The 22,165-nt window shown below is 43.7% G+C and overlaps 2 protein-coding genes across 7 annotated transcripts in view; one reads left to right on the top strand and one right to left on the bottom strand.

The window, feature by feature from the left end:
• LOC135089906 (rap guanine nucleotide exchange factor 4-like) overlaps positions 1–22,165 on the bottom strand; it is a 197,483-nt gene that overhangs the window by 114,136 nt on the left and 61,182 nt on the right. The window contains 1 exon segment of the mRNA XM_063986088.1: positions 14,162–14,305. Coding sequence (XP_063842158.1) covers positions 14,162–14,305 — 144 coding nt within the window.
• LOC135090040 (uncharacterized) lies at positions 6,499–13,134 on the top strand. Of its 6 annotated transcripts, none has more exons than XM_063986277.1 (5): positions 6,523–6,687; positions 6,971–7,027; positions 10,686–10,865; positions 11,095–11,182; positions 11,272–13,134. In XM_063986277.1, the coding sequence occupies exons 3-5, from the start codon at positions 10,696–10,698 to the stop codon at positions 12,397–12,399; spliced, it is 1,386 nt and encodes a 461-aa protein (XP_063842347.1). In that variant the 5' UTR covers positions 6,523–6,687; positions 6,971–7,027; positions 10,686–10,695; the 3' UTR covers positions 12,400–13,134. The 6 variants fall into 6 exon arrangements, with proteins under 6 accessions (XP_063842346.1, XP_063842347.1, XP_063842348.1 ...); XM_063986278.1 differs by having other exon boundaries at positions 6,555–6,687; positions 6,971–7,031; XM_063986279.1 differs by having other exon boundaries at positions 6,560–6,847.

Below are 22,165 nucleotides of genomic sequence, written 5' to 3'. Positions count from 1 at the left end.
ATTATTATTATTATTATTATTATTATTATTATTATTATCAACATCATTAACATCATTATAATTTTTGTTGTTCTTGATGATGTTGTTGTTGTTTTTGTTATCATTATTATTATTATTATTACTATAATTAATATATAACAATTATTGTTATTAATTATGCACACATTCACCTGTTTATCACAGACATCTTCACTTGGGATACTTCAAGGTTATGAATACGATGTAGGCATTTACCATTATCATTTGCTGTTACTATGTTACTGAGGCCCGCTCTCTCTCTCTCTCTCTCTCTCTCTCTCTCTCTCTCTCTCTCTCTCTCTCTCTCTCTCTCTCTCTCTCTCTCTCTCTCTCTCTCTCTCTCTCATTTGACAGTCGTATGCTTTTAGGTAAATATATATATATATATATATATATATATATATATATATATATATATATATATATATATATATATATATATATATATATATATATATATATATATATATATATATATAAGATAAAGTTACTATTTCTTTGCCTTAAAACTAATAGAATGATGATTCCCGGCCGTTCTCCATACGGAAAATTTCTCTGGGGACAAAAGTCTTATGTCTCTAAAAGTTGGTAACAGGATCTGGAGAGGCAGCTTCTGTATGTCTTGGCTGGTAAATATTTGGAGAAGAAAAGAGAACTGAAAGTCTTCATATTACTCAGAGAGAGAGAGAGAGAGAGAGAGAGAGAGAGAGAGAGAGAGAGAGAGAGAGAGAGTACGCAGAATGAAAGTACTAAGAAAACTGTCAATTTTCTTTCCGTTATGCCTCTACAATTTCATCATTATAGAGAAAGTGTCCTTATTCAGTTCTGTGCCTCCTTCCTTTCACGAACTCGTTAAAAATGTTCACTCGCCGACACGGAGGAGCTGTGGGAGTGGAGGGCCAGCGAGGCGAGGCAGAAGTCAACACCACACAGCGGCAGTAATATCGCGGCGAAAGAAAATTGAAAACGAGAAGTGAACCCAGGCGTACTCCCAGCACTCTTCCTTACCTTTGAAAAATTTACCATCCCTCTTGCCACGCCTCCTCCTTCTCTCTCTCTCTCTCTCTCTCTCTCTCTCTCTCTCTCTCTCTCTCTGTGTGTGTGTGTGTGTGTGTGTGTGTGTGTGTGTGTGTGTGTGTGTGTGTGTGTGTGTGTGTGTCGAGACAGACAGAGTTATTGGTGTCAGCGTGGCAAGAGGGTTGGTACACAAAAGCTATAAAACTTCAGATAAAGGCAATTACCTCGTGGTGCAGAACGTTACGGATTTCCGAGTGAGATCACAAGTGAGTGACACCTTCAATACTTCCGCAAAACGCTAGTCACTATGACGCCAACACACACACACACACACACACACACACACACACACACACACACACACACACACACACACTTTGTTCTCTTGGCTAACGTCACGTACAATTTCAAACGCAAACAAAATCGAATAGAGATTTCCAGTGACAGTTCAATGGAATCCATTCGTAACATGTTGGGTGGCTGGGCAGTTTTCTATAGCATGTTCAATTTGTGTTTCGCCGCATCTACACAGCATTCCTCTATCCTGAAACAGCCACGCTTGGTGCACCGCCCTGTTGCTCCACCGCTCTGTCTTCCCATGGCGTGTCCGCCCACTCTGAACTGAGCAAAGAACAGTCAGTGGTTTTCCATTATGAAATATTTTCCTTGTTACACAGTGTACGGAAAATATTACATTTGTGTGGCGGGTGGAGAAGAGTCCGTGTCTGTCCCGCGGCCACCTGTTGCTCAGCTGCGCCTGTCTGTCACGTCCGTGCTGTACAAATGGTTGTCGCTCCTCCTGTCACAACGGTCACTTCCATTACGCGTCCGGTTTTTATGAAAATGATATTGGGAATGTATTGCAGGAATAATGACAATCATCAGAAAAGTCACTTAGAACTCTCAGTACACAGCGTGGCTGCAACCAAACACAGCCATCTTTTGTGAGATGTGCGTTCTTGTGGAATACAATGAACAGGCCCTCGCCAGCCCGGCAATCACTCTTGCTCAGGTGACGCTTTAGCAGCACTTTATGGGAACAGTAGCCAGGCGAGGTAACTGTACGTAACTATTCCAGCTTCAAGTAGTGCTTCGTCATCTTGTATTTAATAGTGTTTTGCACCTTTCTCTAATTTTATTTTTATTCGATTCACATTTCCTGAGAAAACACTGGAATACATTTGTTGCTGTGGTCATGTGAACGGTGTACACTCCACAGGCGCGGCACAGCTCCTCTCACCGTGGCAGGCCTGGACGTCGCTGCTCCCCAAGCTGAGGCGCCCTCCCCTTGTTTGTAAACAAATCCGAGCCGATCGTCTTTGTAAACAAAGGGAGGACATTTTATTGCAAACAACTTCGCAAACAAAGGGAAGCTCGCATACACCACAGATTCGTATATTACGGTCTTCCTCAGGAAGACAACAACCTTCCTTCCTTCCAGAGAGTCAACAGGGATTAGCTTGTCTTTCTTCTTCAGGAAGGCGCAGACAAGGAGAACTTCACCCTCGCAGGGACAAGAAAAGTTAGCGAAAGGTGAGGCGATGGGTGCCAGGAGGCGAGTCCAAGAAGACACCAGGCCAGCAGTGATCAGTCGGGTCGTCAGTTGTTTGTCAAAAACATAACTCCGACGGTGAGAACTGTTGTGCTTTGTTTATAAATACAAGGAGGACGTTGCGACAACAGCATTTCCGGCCGTTCCTACGCTTCTCAGCACCGTGAAATGTTGTCACGTAATACTGTGTGACCGCCACTCTGCTGCACCTATCGGTTTAACTGATGAGTGAACTGAAAAAAAAGAGAAACAAAATAAGGAAGGCAGAAAATGAACGAAAGGAATTAGAGATGAATGTCATAAAGGAGGGAAAAAAAAGACAGTTGTGATGACTGTGGTGCGAAAGGAAGAACGTAAGAAAAATGCTGGTCCGGGGTGGTGAGGCAATCATAGAGCACGCGTCTTGTCACGATGAGATAGCAAATGTAGCTGCTATTACACAACAGACTTGAGGAATAAAGAACCTCTACGCCCCGCCCGGAGTCACTCTACGCTCTGTGTCAACGCTGTGTGGTCGGCAGGTCTTCGCTCAAGGAAACCCGCAATACGTAGGTATGGTGACAGACAGTGCGGTGGTGACTTGGGAAGATAAGATTGTTATCACTGTATCCTGCATGATATCAACTAGTCTGCAGTGACTCATATTGTACTGTATTGTGTTGGTACTTGGCGTCATTAAAATGTAGCATTGTGTTTGACAGGTTTTGACCGTGTTAAAGTGTCCTGAGAGATCTTGTACGCACCAACACTCATCAGCCGCTGTAGGGCGAGGTCGTGTGTATTATATTCTTTGGGCGAGTCAAACACTATGCGCCTGGTATTCTTATGGTCGAGCGTCACGAAGACTGGTTAGCTGTTGTGACTCACATTGCCTTGGGTGGTCTCCGTCAATATTTACTTCGCAGCCTGGTTTAGCTTGGCCCAGATCTTCACACGACTTATTCTGTTATGGCGCGGCACCTCCACGCCCTCGCCTTCGTCTGAAAATCCGTTATCAAATATTTTTCTTTCTTCCTCCGAGCCAATATTTCCAGAAAGTGGTGTTTGTGACGTCAGCTGGTTTGTGAGTAGACTCCTCTGGCTCACCAAACACTTGGTTAGCGTTGCTGTCCGATGCCGAGGCGGGTGTTTTCAGCTGCCTGACTGCCGATGAGTACTGCTCAGTCTGCTCGCTATCTCCTCCAGGCTTTCACTTGTTGTTTGCGGTCCTGCTTAAGTCATGATTACCTCCACCACCACCATCGCCGCCGCCGCCATCATCTTGTACTTCCACTGCGGGACAAAGACATCTCCCCTCACCTGACTGTTGTTAAATTCTAGGAAAGCTGTGTCTGCTTCACCTCTCTCAGTGTTCTCACTAAATTCAATGTCAGTGAGTTGACTGCTACACGAGACATGCAACAAACGGCATGAAGCAAAGTGTGCACCGGTAATGAAGAATTACATCTGATTTGCACGAACCACTGACCGGCACACACACACACACACACACACACACACACACACACACACACACACACACAAACAGTAACAACTCCCCTATCGGAGGTATTGAGCAAATCTCCCTGAGCTACTGACTGACAAGTATATGTTTCCATCAACTTCGCGCGATATATTACGTAATGACATACAAGTAATAATTGTGTCTTAGTAAGAAGTCTTGACGTGTGTACGAGAATAACTGAATTTCGAAGATTTCATTAGAACGAGACAACAATAAAGGTTTTGTGCTGTACAACAATTTTGGGTCTGTCGCCACTCATATCCCTGTAGCAGCATCCGATGCTTCCCCATTGTGGTGGAGTAATAGTCGACGGTCATGTCATGTTAAGATCACGTTTTCTATGTTTCAGCCTTGACTTGTTGATGCAACCAAGGCTTCTTTACAAGCTCTCTCTTCTGTATCTCAGAAGTTAAGAGATTAATGTGAAGCTTTTGTCCTTCCTCTTGTAGGAAAGAGAAGGTAAATGATCCAGAGGACAATCAATTGCTCCAAAGGTTTGTGACGTAATTCTGTTGCAATGCAGAACGAGGCTTGGCATCACTTATCACTTATAAGCTAACAAGTTAATTTTAATGAGCAATCCTCCAATGTATACCAAAGACCTCTCTAGTAATGCACTTGTTTAAGCAGCAACAGCCCATCCACTGATTGCACAAAAAGAAGAAGAAAACAAAAGACTGTACTGTATTGTACAAAAGAGATGTTTGTAAATCAGAATACCGCATTGACGTGTTGGAGATCACACACACACACACACATACACACACACAAACACACACACACTGAATACAAACAGCCGAATTCATCATTTCAGTCATCCATTCTATTCTGCGAGTTTGGTGCGTGCAAGGCTGTAGGGAGGGGGTAGGGGGTGGAATATAGACAGGCTCGGTCATAGCAGGTTGCTGGTGTTTGACTCGATGTAGTAGTACTAGTAGTGGTGGTAATAGTAGTGGTGGTGGTGGTAAATAATAGTAGTAGTAGTAGTAGTAGTAGTAGTAGTAGTAGTAGTAGTAGTAGTAGTAGTAGTAGTAGTAGTAGTAGTAGTAGTAGTAGCAGCAGCAGCAGCAGCAGCAGCAGCAGCAGCAGCAGCAGCAGCAGCAGTTGTAGTAGTAGTAGTACACATAAGAGGCTGTTGCAAAGACAGATTCTTCACAAAAGCGTAACCAGCAAAAATAGTATAACAAAAACGCTTAAATGTGTTGTACTATGAGCTGTTTTCAGGTGTTTCAGCAAACAGAGAAAGTGTTCAGCAAGCATGAGCGCAGTCCAGTAGACAAGGCCATTCTTTTAGCCAGCCTGGCATGTAACAGAGACCCAGCCAGACAGTACATCTTTTCTTCTTGTCACAACACAGAGAAAACTGCTTATGTACTTATTCACTTTATGATTGTACAGTAGTTCCCAAAACTCTCTTCAAAGTGTGATGGGAACTGGTGGCATAATGAACACTATGACACCTGCTGACCGATCACGTGTCGTGTCGGTAAGGTTGGTATGCATGGCTTGACTTGATACTGGTATGCCTATCTATTTCCCGGATCATGAATACACGGCAACCATCCCTATTGTTCAGGGCTGCCAACTGTTGCCGCTGTAATCACCAAACGTGTCATATAATATCGTCCATTGTGTCAGAATGTAGACCTCTATTTTTAGTTTTGGGAGCCACTGTACATGTATGCATAAAAAAAAAAAAAAAAAAAAAAAAAACTAGAAAATATTCTCGTGACAGAGGTTCAGGTAGAAAAAAGGAAAAGTGCTTAAGGAAACAAGAGTACGATGGAAAGTCGCAGTACAGTACAAGTGTAAGTAAAGAATAGTTGCACCCAGACTCTCCTGTAATATAAAGCATTGTGTTTTTAATTATTTCTTGACAATGATTTCCATGCTTGTTTGGACTGTACAGTCGCGGTCACAAGTTGTGTCCTGCTTCGCCGACATGATGAATCGTAGGCAACTCTTTTCACGACGCAACGCTATTCAAACCTTCAAACCTGACCTGGTCATGGGGAAGCAGCAGGACACAACTTATGAATGCAACTGTGCTGTACCTATCTATGTGAATGCGTGAGGAGAGGTGGTGCAAGAGGTGATGCTTGGTGGATGTGGAGACTGAGAGGCATCGGGTGTAATCATGAGACTGATAAGCTGCCCTCTAATCTTGATACAAAACAATGAACATGTATGAAGTATGATGGTTCGTATCTTTAAGTAAGCATCCCTAGGAAGACTAAAGTGAAAAGGTGTTATGGAGGTGAAGGAGGGTGGGGGTGGAGGCAGGCCGCCTGGGAAGCGACGGCCACAAATACTCTGTACTGCGTTGGCTACGTAAATGCATAAACACTCCTACATCTGGTAGCTGCATGTCTGCACACGTCACCACAACCCCTGCCAATGGGATTCCGGGGCATTAGGGTAGAGGTAATGCTCGGGTAGCGGTCCCGCAGTGGGCAGCGCGCCAGTCACCCTCCAGACAGTAGTGTGGGTCTACGATATATATATACGCCGCACAGATTCGGGGAAGTTTGGCACGTTAGTTACTACTCCGAAGAACTACATAAGTGATCTTGCAATCCCGTTACTTTGTTGAGATGTAAGTGTTTGTGTGAGAAACGTGTGCATCTCGTGAAAATCTCGTTGTAGGTGATCACCTCCCTTGTGGCGAGGCTTTCCTGGGTTGTTTAGCACCACGGGGAGTGTGCTCAGCAGTGATACACTTAACAATGAGAAGAGTTGGGATAAGATTATGGGAGGTAAAGATACCCTGTATTTAATGACTAATACTTTCCTACCTACTTATCAATGTAGTGACTTGCGTAATTCGGGCGTTACACTCGTACAGAGAAAAATAGTTCCCTCCTTTTGTTTCACTACAGACTTGCCAAAAAGGAAAGGAGGGATTTTCCTTCACCGTTTCTTCTTCTCTGCCTTCCGTAAGTAAGTCTTGTGACTGTTGCTTACGATCCAATTGAAACAAACAGTATTTTGCCTCTTAGGTTTGAGAGCAAAGGTAAGGTTGATGTTACCTTGCCCAGGTTTTCCTTGAATCTCAAATGAATCCATTGGTTTTTCATTTAGGTTTAGTTGAAGTTCCTCAGTGATCAAGATCAATGTGGTGCCACTGAGTTTCTTGGATTTTTGCTCATCTTTTATTTCTGGTTTTCATCACCAGTAAACCCTTGTGGTTTATTCCTTATTGGTATATTATTATTTTGACATGGTTGTTTCCAGTTTCTAGGCAAAGTGCTATTGCAACTTCTATCCCTATGAATTATTCTGTTTCAGTTTTACCTGAAGAATACAGACCCGCCTCTGTCATTCCTACTTCATCGAATCTTTGAGCGTCTGCTTGCCAAGTAACTCAATAACGCCTGTACAGGTTTTAATCCTCTATCACTTCATTTTAATGTTATTTTAATGTTAGGAAAGACTTGGCCACACGTGTTGCTCTCTCGGTCCACGGGCTGCAGGCTTCTCTTTGGATGCTAGACACGAATTTCGACCATATCTGGATTTTAGTTCAATGGCGACTTGTGCAGCATGTTATCTAAGCTAAAAAGGTATTTCTTGGGTATTTCTTGGGTTGGGGGTCCAGGGGGGCTGTGTCCCCACTAGGACGTTAACCTAACTTAGCATAACTAACCTAATCTAATCTAACCTAGAATAACCTAAACTAACGAGGGACCTGAAAAATTATACCGTTACGCTTTACAGGTGTGACGTGGAGATTCTCGGGGCGATGGAAGTGGGTACAGTTTGGCAGCCTCTTCCTTGTGTCTGTATATCGCATCTTAACTATTGCTGTTGCTATATATCCCACCTTTTTTCCCTGCTGAACACTGGCACTGTTCGCTTCACCTCCCTCCACTGGGTAGCCATATTAAGAAGTGACAGATAGCCTCTATCAGAACGCCTGACACGTCTCTAAAACAAATGAAAAGTGTAACTGAACTTACCGTGGAAAGTCGTGATTGGCGGCCTCAGGAATGGCCTCACGAGTGGCTGCGCTGATTGGAGGGATCACCTGTATAGATACCATGAAATCTTAATGTGCCACTACCCACAAACCCCAGTTATAAAGGAAAGAAAATAATTTCAATGTTTATTTTTGATTGGTGCAGAGCTCGCTGGACTTAGAAAATGTCGAATTTCTCCACACTCGAGTGCCATTACGGCCATACAAGACACGTGCCCCCATTCTTTTTACGTTTACGGCAAGGTCACCGAACTTTCTATATGACATGTGAGTTTCGTGCTTGTATGTAACACAGACGTGATATGCAGATTAATCCATTATGTTTTTTATTGTTTTTCAGTAGATAATTCAGTCAACGTTTTGGGATTTCTCCTAAAATGATAGTGCTTGCTGATGACACATCGTTGTATGCTGTTGTCTTAGCCCAAGTGTCTTACCCACGCGTTGCTATCGCCTCGTCACTGTGAACATGTGGTTCACTGATACGTGTCTGTATGGCGCTACTTTGTTGTTATGACAAGTACGTACCAGTAGCAGTAGCAGCAGCAGCAGCAGCAACAGCAACAACAACAACAACAGTAGTAGTAGTAGTAGTAGTAGTAGTAGTAGTAGTAGCAGTAGCAGCAGCAGCAGCAGCAGCAGCAGCAGCACCAGCACCAGCACCACCAAGAGTAGTAGTAGTAGTAGTAGTAGTGGTGGTAGTAATAGTAGCAGCAGCAGCAACAACAGTAATAGTGCTGGTAGTAGTAGTAGTAGTAGTAGCAGTAGTAGTAGTAGTAGTAGTAGTAGTAGTAGTAGTAGTAGTAGTAGTAGTAGTAATAGTAGCAGCAGCATCATTAGTAGTAGTAGTAGTAGTAGTAGTTGTAGTAGTAATAGCAGTAGTAGTTGCAGTGGTATTGTTTGTTGAGGATTCATTGTGAACTTTAGCAACTAAATGCACATTATTGTGTAACTGTGATTCTTTTTTGGACTGTTTTCATACATGTGCCCTGTGATGCTCGATTATCTTACGTATGTCACCTTCACTGTTTCGAGTGTGGCATGCACAGCTAGTTGATTTCAAGCGTTTCTACTGTGTGTGTGTGTGTGTGTGTGTGTGTGTGTGTGTGTGTGTGTGTGTGTGTGTGTGTGTGTGTGTGTGTGTGTGTGTGTGTGTGCGTGCGTGCGCGCGTGCGTGCGTGCGTGCGTGCGTGCGTGCGTGCGTGCGTGCGTGCGTGCGTGCGTGCGTGCGTGTGTGTGTGTGTGTGTGTGTGTGTGTGTGTGTGTGTGTGTGTGTGTTAGCTCCATCTCTTTGATCTTCAATTCTGTAATGGGTATACTCTCTGTCCCCAGAACTGTTACACTGTCCATCCTTGAATGTTGCAAAACAATCTAAAATCCACATAAAGACAAGGCAACTTTGCCTCTAGATTATATAGAACATGTGGAGAGATGGGCGCTAAACATCTCTACCATATTATCACTGATCTATTGGTAAATGAACACGACCAAGTCCAGAGACTTTGTCACGCGTTCAGATCAAGCTGTAGCAAAGAGTAATGGCGTTGACAGCAGCTGAGGGAGCATATCTTGTCGACATGCGTGTAAGCGGATGCGATGATCTTATTTTCGTACGCGGAGAAGAGCAGCGTCTTGCCGATGATAAGCCAACTGAAACTAGAAGGTGCAGTTGAATTCAAAATCTTTTTGAGGTTTACAGCATTTGCTTCTGAGTTATTGTTGAGAATGGTTAGTCGTCAAATTACAAAGAATGACTCAAAACTTTCGCTCGTCGAACCCGGTAATACACACGCCTGACAGCAGCACTGACGGATCCTGCCAGTGAGGGCTCAAGATGAACATACATCGTCTAAGTGTCCGAGTTGTCAGTCTCTCGCTTCCTCATCCGTTGCCAAATCTCTCCTTACTGAAACACTTGTATCTTGTCTCTAGCGACAAATTAAGATTTTCGCGAGCCATACGCATAGCAATTAATGACAACGGCACTCAAATGTTGCCAAGTAAACCATCTGGATATGCACTATTCTTGTTGTCACCTAAGGTAGCGATACCCCCCAAAACAAGCCCCACACACAACTTTCCGTGATTGATAGATGAAGTAGCAGGAGAGGTCTTTCCCTGATCCCCCTCCCCCATCCCATCTCTCTCTCCCCCCTCGCTATCTCACACACACACACACACACACACACACACACACCTGCTGGCCCTAACAAGGCTATTTGTGATAAGTAACATTATTTAATCTAAAGTAAGAAATGTAATGATTGTGTGTGTGTGTGTGTGTGTGTGTGTGTGTGTGTGTGTGTGTGTGTGTGTGTGTGTGACCCTTCAATAGAAGATTTGTAATATTCGTATCAGAAAATGACAGTCATTCCTAGTGACAATACTGCCAACAGTCTCAATTCGAGAAAGTGACCGCTTCCACATGAACCAAACAAGGGACAGCTGCTACACAGTACACACCACCAGATGGGCCATGCCTGGACAAGAGGAATCGCAACGGTCACCTCCTTCAGCAGGCATGTGTTACAGGCACACCTACAGGTTTGGATCACCGGCTCGGTGTGACCTGGTGGGTTGTGTGACTGTTCACCACATAATTGTTTCTTCACCAGTCACAGCGTCATGGCGGGGAATGAGGCGACCTGGCTGCGTCCCGCCACAGACATCGAGGAGCTCTTCTGCCAGATTCAAGAGGTAGCAGGTCTCCTGGTGTCCACGTATGGCCTCACGATCCGCACGACGGAACCTTTGAAGGACGAGCAGGTGCAGGAAGCCCTAGTGCATCTCTTCAGGTCAGTGCCTCTTCCTCCCCCAAAGATGTACATCAAACGTCCAGATCCTCATACTGCTCTATTAGATATGCACGCTCAACACAACAGAACTCTTGACGTACAAGTATATATATATATATATATATATATATATATATATATATATATATATATATATATATATATATATATATATATATATATATATATCGAGGTAAGTCACGCCCTAAAATGTTGCGTGTCTTAACAGAAAGGTGCCCACGCTAAGGCTGTGCTTCCGGCGCCAAAAGGACGTTTTTTGGGCTTGTGAAATGAACCGAGAACATATCGACTTTAAGGTTCGGTTGTTGCCAAGAGTTGTGAGAAAGTGAAAGAGACACGAGGAAAGATGGTACAGAGCTGGTCTGACCAGGTTTTTTTTTTTCAGGCTGTGGACAGGAGTGACCAGCTGAAGCTGCAGGAAGAGCTAATGAACCACCAATTCAACAACAGCGAAGGGCCGTTGTGGTGCGCTAGGCTTCTTCAGCACAACTCGTGTGGCGGCACCACCAGTCCGGGGCTGGAGGCTTCCTTTCCCTACAGCCGCAGTCTCATACTGGCCAACCATCACGGCATCGCTGACGGCACAACCAACTGTCGGACCGTGAATTGTTTCCTTCGAATCCTGGACGACGTCATCGCTGGCAATCCCATTGACGACAGCGAACAGTTGGGCGAGTTGGCCAGCGGCGACGAGACGGCAGCCTTGCTGGCGGCCATGGAGGAGGAAATTAAGAAAAATGTAGACGATCTGGAGCAAACCCTTGAAGAGTATAAAAAGAAACTCGAAAGTGAGAAACTCCTTTGCCGAGCTTTCCCTAACCAGGATGACCCTAACTACATCACCAAAATCGTCTCAGAGACCCTGGACGAGGAAACAACCAGTCGCTTCTTCCGGCGGTGCAAGCAGGAGGGAGTGACAGTGAACAGCGGCTTTGCGGCGTTGATGAATTGCTCGGTGGTGGATTTGGTGAGGGAGATGGGAATGAAGCAGGACAACTATTCGATTCAAATGATTCACGCCGTCAACATGCGGCGCTATTGGCAAGGCGACGTGTCCCGGGCCCTGGGGTGCCACATAGCAGTCATATCCCAGCATGAAACCCTCACTCAGCAATGGAGAGACAACTTTTGGCAATACACGCGGAACCTCCACACCAACGTCCATGAAAGTCTGAAAGACAAAGGACCTTTGAAATACTGGATATACTACTTCATGGTGAAGGGAGACGACGCAATCGGGAAGATGCTAAAGGAGAGGCCGGAGGAGGACAGTGATTACTGCTTGGCCAACATCGGGAACCTGGACCACCTCATTCCTACAGAGGGTGACCACGCGCGCCTCGCTCACCTGGTGCGCACAACACAGTGCTGGAACGAGCGAGTCTGTCTCATGTTACACTCGCTGCGTGGCCGCCTCCTGTACAACCTGTGCTACACCAGTGACTCCTTAACCGAACAACAGGCACACAGGCTTACGGATCTCATCTTCCAGAATCTCAAAGACATGATATGAAAGGCGGCCAAGCCTCAGCTCCGCAAAACAGTCACTACACCATGTCTTCTGCCGAGGCCTGGAGGGCTGACCGAGGAAGGAGAAAACATAATAATAAATGGGATAAACGAGCTTCAACAGACCTTTAGGCCCTTGCATGTCTGTCTGGGAACTAATTCCAATTAATTATTAAATTAATTAACTATTAGATAAAGAAAGGAGGAGGAGGAAACAGGGCGACAAGGGACGCCCCGGCCGTGGATAATTTGTGAGAGAATTAATATTATTAATCTTGATATGAATGGAGAAGCTTGATGCCATTCTGTACTACATTTTATGGAATATTGTTTTCCTGATCGGAGTGCCTGAGGCGTGGCACGGCGGCCTTGAGCGGGCCTCCGGTGCAGCGACCTTCGGCAATAAATCTCCAAGTCAGGCCGCCGCACCGATGAACTGATGAACTTTCTACGCGAGTTTCACACAACACAATAGCCTTCAAATCAGGAGTGGAAGCGGAGACGGGATTTTTATTCTCGACACGGTTATTGTCACTGACAATAACCGTCCTTGTAATTGTCAAGGACTAACAAAATTCTCTCCAAAGTGTGTGCGTAACATCTCCTGTAATTGCTGATTGAATTTATTGAATTACTCACGACCATGATACATGTTTTCCCTCCTACGATATACTTTTAACAAAACATCAGGTTGCTTAATACGGTTAATTATTAAAATGCTTCCCTCAATGTAATATAACACCTATTTTATTCGCATTCCACTTATCCCTCTTATTCCTCCCATTCCCCCACGTGGCCCTCGCCGCCCCGTGCACAGTGAATCCTTCCCGCCCGTCAAGACGAGGAGGTGTCAAGTGACCGGCTCTTGAAAGTAACAGTTTTTCCTGAAACATCGGCACAGGTAAATGACTTGTTCAGGTACAAGTGAGTTAGTGAGTGGGGAGGGACGGAGGGGTTATCGTTCAGCGCGACGATCATGATGACAAACACACACACACACACACACACCAAATAAATATATAGAATATGAAATCATAATTTTCTCATCGCCGCAGTGTTACATCTCTTACTATTTTCTACCGCTATTTTCACGCTAACTGCTCTTCTGATCTTGCTAACTGCATTCCTCGTATCCTCTCGCAGCCTCGCTGCATAAGACTTTCTTCTTTCTCTCACCCCTATTCTGTCCACCTCTCTAAACTCTGGAACTCCCTGCCTGCTTCTGTATTTCCACTTCCTATGACTTGAACTCCTTCAAGAGGAAAGTTTCAAGACACTTATCCTTTAATTTTTGACTATCGCTTTGGACCTTATTCGGGGACCGGCATCTCAATGGATCTTTTCTTTTTTTATTGGATTTTTGTTGCCCTTGGCCGGTTCCCCTCCTACATCGAAAAAGAAAAAAAAAAATTCGGGAGCAGCTGAAAGGCGGCACACATGCAAAACAAAAACACCAAAACAACACGAAGACAAAAAAATAAACTTTGTGTCTTAACAACTTACAAAGAAAAACTTACCTTTTCACGTAACCATCGATTGAAAAAAAAAAAAAAAAAAAAAACCTCCTTATACTTCTACATGAACAGCCCCAGTCTAAGTCGAGCAAGCACTCTGTCCTTTGACAGGTGAGTAAGGAAGCAGTCACTAGATCGAGGGAATAAAACTTGTGGAGATTAATGGAAAGGGTTACTCATATCATACCCTCCTATGCACCATCCCCCCCTTCCCTCTCCGGGCAATAAGAGAAAGATGAAGGTCCTCCATACCTGCCAGATGTGCCTGAAATCCCGCTGCTCCACCCTCAGCAGCTCACAGTTCTCCCGCGTGACGATGGTGGAGCGTCGCGGGGCGTCTGAGAGCACCGACTCCCCGAAGCTTGCGCCGGCCGTCATCTGCCCGATCGTGCCGCCCTGAGGAGGAGACCAGCGAAGGACGTGTTAGTAAAGCACTGCAGCGGGAGGAGACGGCACAGGGGGTGAAGCAGGAGACTAAGGGAATGCACGGAGCAGGATAAAGGAATACCCGTGTTAATCTTTTATGTGAAGGAGAGAGAGAGAGAGAGAGAGAGAGAGAGAGAGAGAGAGAGAGAGAGAGAGAGAGAGAGAGAGAGAGAGAGAGAGAGAGAGAGAGAGAGAGAGAGAGTACCTTGGACAACTTCCCATTAGAACAGCAAACACTAATCTCTTCTAGACTTAAAAGGATGGCGGATGAATTACGAATTTAATGTTTCTCTCTCTCTCTCTCTCTCTCTCTCTCTCTCTCTCTCTCTCTGTTAAGCGTGCGCGCTATAACAATGCTAATCGTTTTCTTCTCTTTTCCATCTTTCTTCATCCTTCTTGTCTGTTCTTTATTCCTTCTCTCTTATTTCTTTCCTTCTTTCCACCTTCATTATTTTACCCACTGGTCTCTTCTACAACTGTTTTCCCTGCCTTTCCCTCTCCCTTATTCTTCCCTATGTATTGCCCCCTGTTTCCCCCTTCAACTGAGAAATCGCTTCTTCCCCTCTACATTCCTTTGATACCAGTACAGCTTCCCTCACACATTCCTCTCCCGCCCCTCAGCATCCCCCTCCCTGTTCCGGGCCACGTGCGGTTCTTTCCTCGCCTTCCCTGAGTATATACCCACTCCGTCGTCCTCGCGTCCCCTCGGTCCCTTGGGCGGAGAAAAGGAAGTAGAAAGGAGGAGTTATCATATTGAAGTGACTACCGTGGAGGAGAAGGATGACAGACACAAAGGAACACAAAGGAGGAATAAATAGCAAATCTTTTGGTCCAGAAGGAGGAGGAGGAAGATAACGCAAAGAAACGAAGAGGAAAGATAAACAGTAGTATATCTTTTGGTCTACGAGGAGGAAAACAATCACAAAGGAACACAGAGGAAGAATATTTTTTTTTTCAGGAGGAAATCAAACAATAAACGTTAAGGAACACAAAGGAGCGCAGAGGAAAAATAAACAGCAGCAGATCTTTTGGTCCAGGAGGAAGATAAACACAAAGGAACACAAAGGAAGAATAAACAGTGTATCTGGCGGCGGTGAAGTGGTGAAGTAGTAGAAGTAATAGTAGTAATGATAGTAATATTTGCAGCTGAGGAAATATCATCACTGTTAGTTGTACCTCAGTTACTACTACTACTACTACTACTACTACTACTACTACTACTGCTGCTACTGCTACTGTAACCACCACCACAATGCTAATTAGTGTCTGAATTAATTAATTAATGACACAGCACCGCATATGAGGGCTTCGAACCACCACCACCACCATCACCACCACCACCACCATCTCTGCCACTACTACTATTCATCTGAAGATATACAAATCCTGGCGAGCTTAAAACAGATACCCTATAACATAATTCACGATAGACACAGGTTGTTTTTAGTAGCGAGGCAGAGACCAGTTTTATGTTGCAAGTGGCGGGAGGAAAAATGTGCTTTGTTTTATTCCTTTCCCGCGATCAACTTTTCCCGTGAATTTTTGTGAAGCTCGATTCAAATATGGGAAGTGTGAGGCTTCGTGTGTGTGTGTGTGTGTGTGTGTGTGTGTGTGTGTGTGTGTGTGTGTGTGTGTGTGTGTGTGTGTGTGTGTGTGTGTGTGTGTGTGTGTGTGTGTGTGTGTGTACGCAAACATCAGACTTAAGTGTACCAGATAAATAAGTAGATAAATGAATGTTATAAATAGATAGAAAGATAGACAGATAGATAGATAGATAGATAGATAGACTGATAAACAGACAGACAGACAGACAGACAGACAGACAGACAGACAGATAGATAGATAGATAGATAGATAGATAGATAGATAGATAGATAGATAGATAGATAGACAGATAAATAAATAAATAAAATGTTTTAAAAATGAAAACTAAAACCAATCTTACACCGGAACACAAAGCCTCCACTCCATCACTGTCACCATCACCATCAACACCACAATTACCTCCTCTTCCTGGAGGAGGAGGAGGAGGAGGAGGAGGAGGAGGAGGAAGAGAAAAGAAAAGGAAAACGAAGGAGCATAAACAATAGAAAAAGGAACATCAGAAGGAGAAGAAGAAGAAGAATACAAAGAAATACAAAGGAAAGAACAGACAGCAACAGCCCTACTGGGCCTAACGAGGCTGTCTGTGTGTCTATTCTACCACTACCACTACAGATTCTAAGAGTTAGAGAATGGAGGAGACTAGGGATCAAGGAAGGAAAAACAAAAGAGTATAGGGAGGAGGAAAGGCTAAGATGTGATAGGAAAGGATGAAAGAGAAATTATACTATTCACAACAGTAACTTAAAAAAAAAAAAAAAACGATTTTATGTAGGCGCAAAGTACGTTATATGAGGGGTTGCTGCGAGGTGATTGTCCAACCTTTGTTTAAAAGTTTCTATTGTATTACTATCGACAATATGTGCTGGGAGAGAGTTCCAGACATTTACAATTCTATTGAAGAAATAATACTTAGCCTCGTCTGATCTGAAACGCTTACCTATAATCTTGTAGCCTTTATTTCGAGTGGTGTTGGAACTGTCAATTATGAGATAGTTGTTTACATTCACGTTATCAAAGCCCCGACACATCTTAAACAATTCAATTAAGTCACCTCGCATTCGCCGTTTCTCTAAACTGAACAAGATGAGTTCCCTCAAGCGCTCCTCACAAGGCTTGTTCCGCAGTCATGGGATCAACTTGGTAACTCTTCTTTGGACTCTCTCCATCTTGTCTATATCTTTCCTGTAATGGGGTGACCAGAAGGAGGAGGAGGAGGAGGAGGAGGAGGAGGAGGAGGACAGGAATAGACAAAATTAGAGAGAATCCTAGAGAGGATCACCAAACTTAATCCGAGTTAGCCTTTTAGATAGATGACCCCTCTCTCTCTCTCTCTCTCTCTCTCTCTCTCTCTCTGAGCAAATACAAACACAAAAACCTTGGAAATAAAGAAGGTAGAGCATGTAGGATTTAATTTTTTATCTTAAAGTTTGTAAATAATGACGCGAGATAAAGTTTGCATTCAGTACGGCTTTCTTATCTTCGCTTGTTTTTTCCTCCCCGAGGCGACGCGGCGTGGACTCCCGTAAAGCCACGTGTTCAGTTTTGGTGCAGGTAATTACGATAATGGATCACCAAATGCTGCCGATGAAAGGCTGTCATTCCGCTCCAAAGTGCCTTCTTTTTCTGTTGGTGTGTGTGTGTGTGTGTGTGTGTGTGTGTGTGTGTGTATTTCCGTTCCTTCCTCTCTCTCTCTCTCTCTCTCTCTCTCTCTCTCTCTCTCTCTCTCTCTCTCTCTCTCTCTCTCTCTCTCTCTGACTTCTAACCGATAATATTGTAAAGATAATTTTTAATGATGAAAATGTGAGATGCAAAATTAATTACGTTTTTTAAATAATATAATGTGAGGTTAGTCAAGCTTTGAAGATTTGAGGGAAAAAACAGTAAATCTATCTAATTAAAAACTAGGAGAAAATAACTTGAAATAATAACTTCCGTGTGTGTGTGTGTGTGTGTGTGTGTGTGTGTGTGTGTGTGTGTGTGTGTGTGTGTGTGTGTGTGTGTGTGTGTTGTTTGCGATGAGTTCCCTCTCGTGTGGGAATTAATTACGCCTCACCTGAGCAGCCAAACAATACCTGTGACATCAATTAGACCCTGACTTGATGAATTTTCCTAACTTTAAAAAATCTTCCTCCTCTCCTCCTCCTCCTCCTCCTCCTCCTCCTACTACTACTACTACTACTACTACTACTTCTACTACTATTACTAATACTTCCTTTTCCCTTCCACCCTGTCTCTCTCTCTCTCTCTCTCTCTCTCTCTCTCTCTCTCTCTCTCTCTCTCTCTCTCTCTCTCTCTCTGACATCTTGAAAGTCACCATCAAAGGCTGCATCTCCTCCACATTCTCCCTACACCTCTTCTCTCTTCTACTCTTTCATACACTTCTCTCCTATTCGTTCTTCATCCTCCGCCCTTCTCTATTCTCCTGCACTTTTTCTCCTTTCCTCCCTCGATCGTCCCCCGTAGTCTCCTCATCTTTACTTTTCCCTACTCTTCCCCTTCTCAGTTTTCCCCAAATATTTTTTTCCCCATCCTTTTCGCCTCTCTCTTTTCCTCTACCCTCCCCTATACTTTTCCCTCTTCTTTCCTCTTTCCCCTCCATCTCTCTTCTCTCCTCTACGCTTTCCTACGCTTCTTTCTTCTGTTCCCTCTATCTCTCTTCTCTCATCTACTTCCGCTTTCATTTACATTGCTTCTATCTCGCTTCGGTTCTGCTCGAATCCTGTTTCAGCTTTAGTTTCGCTTCAGTTCGGTTCATCGTGGCTTAATTTTTACATCGGTCTAGATCAATGGAGCTTCAATTTCTGCCTTCAATTCCACTTCACTCTTGATTTTACTTCAGTCATGTTCCTCCACCCTTCCTCCTACACTCACCCATGCTTCACACCCTCCCACCACCTCTCTCGTCACACTCCCTTGCGATACACCCTTCCACTACACCTCAAGTACCACCTCCCATTCTCTCATTATATCTTACTATCACATCGCCTCACTACAGTTTCCTACCACACCTTTCATTACATCCTACCATTACACAACTGCTACACCCTCCTACACATCCTTCCACTGCACCCTACTATTACACCCTTACGTTACACCTTACACCTTACTAAAACACTCGGTCATTACTCCCACTGCATGCTCCCACTACACTCCCATGCAACTCTCCAGCCTGCACGTGTCGCCTTGAATAATCAAACAGCTCTTGAGTAACTTTTAAAACACACGTCATCGCCAGAGCTCTGTCTTGTCGCGAAAGGCTGACAGTAAGATTTCATGTTTATCTTTTACCTGTTTTATTCCGTGAACGTATTGGCACACAAAAATGTAACTATCAAAAATAGTGGCAAGTAAAAAGCAGCAGTGGCCGTAGATATTCAAGTTAACGCAAGCCATATATAAATGAACAAATGTGAACTGTTCCCATAACCGCTGTGTATAGTTTCAAATAATTAAGCACAGTCCTCTACGGGATACGACTTCATAATGTTCAAATAAAAATTAAAAACTGTCAGTAATAGCTTCTATTCATAGTATAAAAAATGTAATTATGTATATGTAAAAAAAGTAAATTAAAAAGGAAATATGATTAGCGCAAAACATTTCTGTACGCAAAAAGGATTTCCCCTTCAGGACGTTAAGTGTTGAAACTCCTGACATTTATGAGAAACTTTTCAGTGAACGCAACATTCACTTTAAACATCAGAATGTGGTGGTGGTGTTAGTGTAATGAAACACACACACACACACACACACACACACACACACACACACACACACACACACACACACACACACCAGGAAATTGAGACGGACGCTGAGCAGCAACACAGTTTTCTACCTTAAAACGACAAGAACACGGGACTCGGGCTCTCCCTTGACGCGGCGACAAGCCCACACCCCCTGCGTCTCCCTTGACAGCATTGTGGCGGCGAGGGTGAAGATGCCGGGCAGGAAAGTGGTGGCACTCAGGCTTTTCAGGCTATCATGAATTCTGGTGCACACTGTCTTGGTACCTTGAACACAAGATACGCAAGTTTCACTGAGATACATCATTGCGCTTCACCTTAAATGACGCGCTGTATATCATTGCCACTTTATTTATTGTGTTATTGATATTTTCTATACGTAAACAAACAGATCTTGAAGGCAGTCCACACAGCACATCATGCAGCTTTGCATCTCCAAGTGTACTTAATGCACAACAAATAGACTTAAATAGAACAAAAACTTTGCTCAGATCTTTCAACAACTTCTTCTTTTTTTTCACGATGGGGAAATTTTAGTCTTTCCTTCTCCTAAAGATATTTTGTATGTCATTGAAATAAATGTTCTCAAAGTGTCAGGCACCGTAATGAGCACGATCATTTTTGCAGACTTTGTAACGAATATTTTACACATATTGAAGTAAGAGAGGCAACGTTTAGCTTATACTTATAAAAGAAAAAAAAAACATTTAACACTTGGTTCCCTGCAGCATCACAAGGCACGGCGTTAAGTACAGCCACCCCATAAAAGGTGGTGACCGTCTCTTGGCAGCCCAATGTCCTTTCAGGACTAAAGGCATTTTCAGTTGTTGTCAGCCCCGCCACAGGATTCAGTATTTGAGTTGTAAACGTGTTTGTACAAAAAATAAGTCACAACCACGCTGCCAGACGACAGGCGCCGCCGCCCTTGGGAAAACCTGTCGTGTACATCACTCTAGTTAGTAATTCCGTAAAATACAGGAAATATTAATAGACCCGTCAATTAAGGTTCTCGATCCATTTTCTTGGGAAGAGAAGCTTTGCAGGGCGGCGCCAGGCAGAGCTGAGTGACTCATGCCAGCGCTCGTGTTTAGAGTTGGCATGTTTGAGTTGAGCCAACTCTAATTTTCTCCTTGTTTTAGCTTTATGTCAACGATAATATTGCAAAAAAGGTATGTTTCCTCGCCCACACATTATTATGCTACGATGTGATGCAAGAAACGCACTAACATACGAAAAAAAAACAACACTGGTGCGGGATTTAAGTCACTGCTACGAAAGAGTCGGACAACGCTGTCTATTGACCAAAAATATGCGAAATATCATCAGAAAACGCAACATCTTTCCTTCTTTCTCTTTTCATGTCAATTTCAGGTTCTTTTTAATGTGAAATGACAAGAAATAGGGCCGGATTTAGGTTTGTGGAGGCTCATGGGTAGCCAGAGTGTGAACGCCCCCTACCTGAAATATTTACATTAATATTTTTATTCATCTATATTCCATGTAGTTTATTAATATATATATATATATATATATATATATATATATATATATATATATATATATATATAGAGAGAGAGAGAGAGAGAGAGAGAGAGAGAGAGAGAGAGAGAGAGAGAGAGAGAGAGAGAGAGAGAGAGAGAGAGAGAGAGAGAGAGAGAGAGAGAGAGAGAGAGAGAGAGAGAGAGAGAGAGAGAGAGAGAGCATTATATTCTATATTCTATTCTTCAAAATACATTCCTACAGCTGTGATTACTACTCACTGATTGGTCGATGTAAAGCGTTTACTTTTTGGGCGCAGAAAGGCAAAGGCTATTCTGGGCGTGCGTGCTTCCGTGTGCCTTGCGACCAAAGCGTCTGACTTGTCGATGACGCTACTGAAAACGCCTTAAAATGTTCGTCACACGTAATTTACTTTCCAACTGGAAGGAAGCTTCCTTCGGGGAGGAATGGCAGCTGTGGGGGGAGACGGGGAGGAATTAAAGAGGAGGGGAGGGGGACCAAGGGAGACCGAGGGTGTGTGCATGTGCCTGATGAATTGTAGGTATGAAAAAGAATAATGCACATCATAATGATTATTGCTATTATTCTTATATTTGTCATTTCAATAATTACTATAGTAATAAGTGTCGTGTTATTGGCCGAGTTTGCCCTGAAAAGGAACACGTTTTCTTAGTATCCCCAAATTCCGTTTTCCTTTTCAACATTATCCTTATTCTTAGTTAAAAGTTAGTATAAGGCTTATTTACTCATTTATATCATGTAGTATTATTCTCTTCACAATTTAAGATCTTCATATGTCTGTATATGTAAGGGAAGAGGTGTATTTGAGGTGTAATGTGTTGAGGCGAGAGGCGATACACGTTTTTTTTTTTTTTTTTAATCGAGTCAGCACATTCCTCACACAAAGCGCCAGAAGTCCTGAGGGAGAACGGAGGGTGTGGCGTTTCTCACGGGATAAATTCGGGTGTGGAGTTGTGAT

This window comes from Scylla paramamosain, chromosome 34 (assembly GCF_035594125.1).
Source record: "Scylla paramamosain isolate STU-SP2022 chromosome 34, ASM3559412v1, whole genome shotgun sequence".
In the NCBI taxonomy this organism is placed as follows: Eukaryota; Metazoa; Arthropoda; class Malacostraca; order Decapoda; family Portunidae; genus Scylla; species Scylla paramamosain.
This window is presented reverse-complemented; position numbering and strand designations above follow the sequence as displayed.

Bases quoted from the DNA above. Each gene is read 5' to 3' on its own strand.
- LOC135090040 (XM_063986273.1), top strand. The intron at 10,866-11,094 runs GTCAGTGCCTCT...GTGTCTTAACAG, and splicing joins GCCCTAGTGCATCTCTTCAG to AAAGGTGCCCACGCTAAGGC. The intron at 11,183-11,271 runs GTTCGGTTGTTG...TTTTTTTTTCAG, and splicing joins GAGAACATATCGACTTTAAG to GCTGTGGACAGGAGTGACCA.